This window comes from Eimeria mitis, genomic scaffold, assembly GCF_000499745.2.
Source record: "Eimeria mitis Houghton genomic scaffold, Emh_scaff1336, whole genome shotgun sequence".
Classification (NCBI taxonomy): Eukaryota; Apicomplexa; class Conoidasida; order Eucoccidiorida; family Eimeriidae; genus Eimeria; species Eimeria mitis.
In genome coordinates this window covers 3,821-10,591 of record NW_013568818.1, presented here as the reverse complement: position 1 = coordinate 10,591, position 6,771 = coordinate 3,821, and the positions used below count along the sequence as shown (strand labels likewise).

Genomic DNA, 6,771 nt, shown 5'->3' with positions numbered 1-6,771 from the left:
ATGCTCATGCGGAAAACTCAAAATGGGAATTTAAGCCTGGAAATGAAGCATGGGGAAATTATACAGCCTGCCCCATGACCTCCAATTTAGTATATTCACAATTTTGTTTTGGCGTCAGGCTTCTTGGGGGTACGGTAAAAAAAAATTATGCCGTATCATGAGGAATGCAGGAACTCCATTCCTTCCCTCATTTTTGTTCACCTGGATGCATTGTTTTGTCTACCAAGAACTAAAATTTATATCAGTGATGCAACGCGTAGCATGGACTAGTGTAGTTTCAGCCCCTGTGCGATTCCTGGAAGCTAGTGCTTGCAAAATAGGCTAACACGGTAGTCCCTTGGGCTGGGTCGCTGAGGCCTTTTGCCATATCGCGGTTGCCTGTGGGCGGAGGATGGCGGATGGCTGCAGCAAACTGAATCTGCGCATCTGTGTAAGCCCCTCATTGTAAGGTAGCAAACAGTTAAGTACAAAATTTAATGAAAGGTTTTTTGCGCCGCACGTAATTCTCTCATCTAGCCAGTTGCGGAACAATCAGGAGGACAAACGAAGACGGGGGCATAATACTATTTATATATATAATATATATCATGCATGCTTATGCAAATATATATATCCACACACATATTTGTATGTATACATCATTTTATAANNNAGAGGAACAATAAGCAACCGATTATGCATAACAAAGTTTCAAGAAGGGTTGAGAAACAAATTTCTTGAAAGCGCAAGCGAATGCCCGTTCACTGGGTACCCTGGGGAGATTCCGTAGTCGGTCTCGTCCCCAGCGGGTTACGTGTGTCCGGTTGCCATCAAGAAACATTACTATTGTATATGCTCCAGCATAGGGTGCCGTGACTCTTGCTCTACACCCTTCTCTCGCTATTCTGTTACTAATATATCTGCGATTATCTCTAAATAACGTATTCGACTCATACGCTAACCGTACACTACAATATAACGCATCTATTACCTCGTATGGCTTGCGCACTACAGGCACACGATCGACTCGGCGAGTTTGTTCAAGGGATCAGCCTATATGGAGGCTCTACCGAGCCGTAGTCTTCTGTACAACAAAGACAACGGTGTTGTCCACGAAGAGATAATCATATTGTTGTACCTTAATGGGAGTTCTCCAGGGCTGGTGACGAACTGCCGGNTGTCCACGAAGAGATAATCATATTGTTGTACCTTAATGGGAGTTCTCCAGGGCTGGTGACGAACTGCCGGGTGGGACTGCTGCTGCGCGGGAGGCAGCGAGCGGTGAGCCGATATCAGAAAGGTTTATTTCGTCGTTTTTTTGAGGGATTTCGGGGTATTTTCCTCAATTACCTATCACTGTTTATTTTTTTCCTCGCGGCTCACTGTTTTCGTCATTCCTCTCGGGGGACAGCCGCGCGAGTCCGACGAATCGACACGGTCGGTAACGTCTCGATGAGCAAACTGGTCCATTCTTCAATTTTTGGATGTTTAGTGTTGCATTACGGTAAGAATATAAGAAGATAAACCTGATAAAGGCGTCGAAGAAGGCCTGAAGCCCCCCTGTGCCCCTGGAGCCTCAAGCCGTAAGCAGGTAGACGTAGTGAGTTCCAGTATACGCACACCTTCCGCACGTGAAAGCAACCGCTCCTGCAGCTCGACTGCATTTTTCTACTCCCCTGAAGTGGATTTCAACTCATGTGTTCCCTAAATTCAATAAAAACACAGCTAGGTGTGCTCCATCCGGGGCCCNCGTCTTCTCTGAGAAGCAAGCTTGGCCGTCAGTGTCTTACTTCTGCACTGAGTTGTTCCATGCAGGTGGCTGGTTTTGCCTGGGTAAGTGCATGACCCGCGCTGCATGTACCGTCTGCTGTTTGCCGCAGGGCTCGTCAGTTGCTTCTGAACGCAGGCCGGATAGGGCGTGTGCAACTACTTAACTTCTCTTCCGAGCATCTACTTGTCTTCGACTTCGCCTTGCGCGGTGGGTGTTCTTCCCGCTTGAGTTTTCCCCCAGTAGTCCCTGTAGCCCTCTGTAACAGTCAGATCAGTTACAGGAGTGTAGATAGCAGACCACGTCCTAACAGTGCACTAACTACAAGAAGGGCTCAGACAAGAGCGAGTAGCTGACTCCAGATGAGGGCAAAGACTCTGCCATGTTTTGGTGGAGGCATACTGGAGGGCCCCCCCCAGAGGGCTCCCCAAGCAAATGCCCTTCCACCGGAGACCCATGGATGTCCCCCGCATCTCCTGCCTTATCGAATGATGAGGAGGAAGCCGTGTCAGCAGAGTGGGAAGATAAAACCGTTGGAAATGTAAAGAGAAGCAGAGACAGAGCGCCAAATGCCCCTCATCGGTCGCCAGCACGGGCAGCAAGGTTTAAGCCACTTGGAGGCTCAGTGCGCCGATGCCTAACGAACAGCCCGAGAAGAAAAAGGAGTCGTTTACGAAGCCATTCGTTTTCTATGAATTTTTCTGGCCTTCGAAACTTTTCCCCTGGAGCAATAGATATTATCAATCCCAGCCGCCGCTCCGCTGGGACGGGCAGCGACTGCCTGTCCTTGAACAGCGAGGAATACCTGAGCGCTTGCAGCGACTTATTTAGTTCACCAGCACCATCGGAGGGGAAAGATGTATCCTTCTTCACTGGAACTGCCAGCCCTCAATCTGACAGCAGCTCCGCTAGTATTGAGCCCCCTTATCATGAATCTCTCTCCAGCGACTTTCGTCTACACGCCACTTCATTTCGAGTTGCTAAGGACGACGAAGACAGGCAGCGGTCAGCTCCTGAGGGGGCGGTTGGAACACCGATAATAACGGCATTCGCCTCAGTCAGGTCTTTGTCTCTTCCATTGCTTGGGCCCCGTGTCGCAACAACAACATCTCCTTTGCCTGCTGGGGCTCCCTTGGCGTCTTTCAGATGGATCTGTAGGAGCCCTTCCAATAATGAAGGCGAAAGCGACCAGCAGCCGTTGCATGTGCAAATGAAGGCTCTTGCATCTCAGGCTTCCCTGGACCACCATGGGAACGTTAGCAGCGGTCGTCTCACTCCCCATACGCCGCATGCAATGTCACGGAGCTCCAGCAAAGAGGAGATATCGCAGGCGCAAGAGGAGCACGGGCCCGGATTTCCGTTTGCCAGCTCCTCTCATGACGGGCCTCGTGCGGCTCAAAACCCTGGTGGTGAGGAGGAACAGTGGGGATCTCAGCCTCCATGTGAATTGGATANCCTCGTGCGGCTCAAAACCCTGGTGGTGAGGAGGAACAGTGGGGATCTCAGCCTCCATGTGAATTGGATACTTCTCCAGTACTTTGGGGTGGTCAGAGTCTCGTCGGGAATCTTGCTACACCTTATGGCCCAGCGGACACTCCTGAGCCACCTTCAGTAGGGATCATTCCAGAGGATCGAGGCGAAGAGGCTATTGACGCCGATCAGCAAAACGATCTCCAAGCAGAAACAGGGATAGATCGGGAGCATTCGCAGTCGAAAAGCTTCCACTCCCGCACAAACGCCGCTGAAGTATTAGGGCCTGCTGACAATGAGAGACGGAGCAGAAGCTGGACCGCACGCAACGCAAGGAATTCTTTTGACCAACTGCCGCGCTCTTCCAGCTCAGCCCAGCACCTTCCTGTTCGCCTAGTGAGCTGCCCGCAAGAAGCCGGCTCCTTCCGACCTCTTGCTGGGTCTCGAGAATCTTCAGAAGGAGAAGAGGGGAAAATAAAAGCTCTTGCTCAGGAAAGCTGTGGGGGAGCACTCTTCCCGAGTCGAAGAAGCGACATTGATTCAGCGAGCCCAAATACAGTGGGAGAAGATCAGGACGTTGGCACACCTAGAAGGACGGACAGCATCGGCAACAATTCTTGTGTTTCCAATGGGGATGGTATCTCGGAACCCAGCAGCATTCATAGCGACGGAAGCTACAGATGCAGTTGCAGCAGCAGTTGGAGCAGCAGCAGTTGCAGCAGCAGTTGCAGCTCCAGTTCCTCCAACAACAGCAGCTGCATTTGCAGCCAGAGAAGTAGTAGCGTGGACAGCCGCTGCAGAATATGCACTGATAACGAAACCCCCATCACCCTTCATGAGTGTGGAGATGCCCGTTTAGGGGACCTTGATGGCCGATTGTCCGATGCATCGTCAGCACGGTGTCATGATTCCCGGGAGGCTAGCAGGGAAAATAGCGACTGCCGAAGCAACACAGAAGAGGAATCGAAATCTTTCACGAGTGACGGTCAGACACCTGCAGGCGGCGAGAGAGATATCGAGGCTGGACATGCAGTTGCAGAGCCTAAACAGGAGGAGGTTCTAATGCGACAAGGGAGTACGCATGACGCTGAGACCTTACATCTCCCCGAACATTGCTTTCCTGGGGCGCCATCGGATCCCAGTGCTGACGGCCAGTTGCCAGTTGCACAGGCCGTATGCCCTTCCTGTCCTGAGGCCTGTATGGAGAGCTCCCAAAATTTAGGGGACGGTGTGGGGGAACCTGCATCTGCAAACTGCAGCATAGGAGATGCACATGGGGCTGGACAAGCGCTTGCAGAGGCCTCGCAGCAAGCAGTGGCAGAAATCGCCGACGAAACTGTCGATGGCACGTCCCATCCAGAAGAAGAACTACAGGCAGCAGCTGCTGACTCGGATCCAGAGTGTGGCGAGGAGAGAGAAAGAAATGGGCTTGCAGTTGAGCACACGCTAGACCATTCTTTGGTCAGCATTGCAGACGCGCTTCATACAGGGCTTGTTCCTAGTGAACAACAGCGAGATGGACCTGAACTTACTGCATGCAGCCCTCCTGTAGAGGAACAAGAGAAACAAGAACCCCATGTCGTACCTCTGCCGCCAAGCTCATCCTCGGCGACAGATCTGTCGCTAAGCTCCTGCTCGCCGACAGAGGCATCATACTTGCCAACACGTTTCTCATGTACCGGGAATGCAACTACCGAGCAGGAAAAGAAGCCGATGAGCGAGGTGTGTTCTGGAAGCGAGGCTAGGAGATCGTCCGAGGATCCGCAGGAGCGGCAGACGATACACGGCGCCTCTCTGGCCATTGTGCCGGAGGCTGGTGCATCATCGAGCACCAGGCTAGGTTCGGGGCTAGATGCTGCTGCGGCCAAACAAAGCCACCAGGATGCGTCTGAAGAGCCTAGACGGGAGGCCACAGAGCCGAAACGCGAGGTGTCCCGTGGCAGCGAGGGTAGAACCTCGTGTGCGGATACCCAGGAGAGCCACGCGAAGCAGTGCTCTTCTACGGAACGTGCCCAGGAGGCTGGTACATCGCTGTGGAGCAGCTTTTGGTCAGCCTTGACGCCTGTGGAGGATACTAGCCGAGTCTTTCAGGATGCGGCGGACGTAGCTGTAGGGGCTACTGAGGAGCCGAAGCGCGAGGGGTCGCGTGGAAGCCAGGGTATCAGCTCGTGTGAGGACCGGGAGGCGCGCCCGGCGGGGCCTGAGGCATCGGCAGACAGTGTCCAGGGTGGTGGATTGTGCAGTTTGGGTTTGGTTGGGGAGGCTGCTGCGACTGACGACAGCTTCGAGGATCCGTCAAACCATTCTGAAGAGGAGGCGGAAGAGTCGTGTGTTGAGGAATTGCCTGGCAACGAGGGTAGAAACGCTTCTGGAGTTACGCAGGAGAAGCAGACTAACCAGCAAGGGTCGCCGGAGAGTGCTCAGGGCCGTGATGAATCATGCAGCCTGGTTGCGATTCGGCAGGCTGTAGCGGCCGATGACCGTTTCCAGGATGCTTCAAACGATTCTGAAAAGGAGGCGGAGGCGTCGAAAGGCGACGTCTCGCTTGACAGCGTTGGTGGAAATTCGTTTGGCGATATGCAGGAGCGCCAGCCGAGCCAACCGACGTCAGCCTACAGCAGTCTAAATGTTGATTCATCGTTTTGCATCAGTTTTGGTTCCGTTCGAGAGTCTTCCGAGGCCAGTGAGAGCTCTCAGAATCCATCAAACGGCTTGGTTGGGGATAACGAGGAGCCACCCCGAGAGCTGCCGCTTTGTAGCGAGGATAGAAGCTCAAAGGGGGACATGCAAGAACGGGATGCGAAGCAGGAGGCGACTACAGATATTGTTGAGGGAGTGGATGTATCGTGCAGTTTGGGTTCGGTTGACGAGGCTGCTGGGGCTGGCAACGGTTTCCAGGATGCGTCAAGTGGTTTTGAAGACGAGGCGGAGGGGCCGAAGCGGGAGACGTCGCATGTCAGCGAGGGTAGAAGCTCGCCTGAAGATGCGCAAGGATGCCACGCGAAGCCAGAGGCTCTGCCGATCACTATGGAAGGGGCTGGCGTATCGGATTCGGTTGTGGATTCCGCAGTTGAAGACGAAAGCTTTCTCGACGCGACGGCCGTGAATGGCGGGGAAGATACAGTGGCGAAGCGCGAGGTGTCGCGTGACAGTGAGGGTAGGCGCTCGTGTGGGGATGCACACGAGCGCCACTCAAGCCAGGAGGGGTTGCTACCCGCTGTCCAGGGCACTGGTATCTTCTTCGGATTGAGTTCAATTCGGGATGCTGCGGTGGCCGAGGAAAGCTTCCAGGATGCATCAGACGGTTCTGAAGGAGAGGCAGAAGAGCTGAGGCGCGACGCGTCGCGCGGTAGCGATGGCAGAAGCTCTTCTGTTGCGACGGAGGAGCTGCAGGCGCGGCAGACGGCGGCGGCAGACTGTGTTCAGGGAGGTGCTCCATCGTCATGCAGAGGGGTGGACTCGCTTCGAGAGGCTGTGGTGGTCGACGAAAGCTTTCAGGATGCGTCAGACAGTCCTGACGGAGGGAAGAAAGAGCCGAGTCGCGGGGTGTCGCA

At 53.9% G+C, this 6,771-nt stretch overlaps 1 protein-coding gene across 1 annotated transcript in view; it reads left to right on the top strand.

Annotated features, from left to right (window-relative positions):
- Nucleotides 1–2,438: 2,438 nt before the first annotated feature.
- The window catches only part of EMH_0034890 (Proteophosphoglycan 5, related), a gene marked incomplete at both ends in the record, with an annotated part of 8,092 nt that continues 3,759 nt past the window's right edge, over nucleotides 2,439–6,771 (top strand). The window contains 3 exon segments of the mRNA XM_013494921.1: nucleotides 2,439–3,201; nucleotides 3,205–3,227; nucleotides 3,299–6,720. Of these exon segments, the coding sequence (XP_013350375.1) occupies nucleotides 2,439–3,201; nucleotides 3,205–3,227; nucleotides 3,299–6,720 (4,208 nt within the window).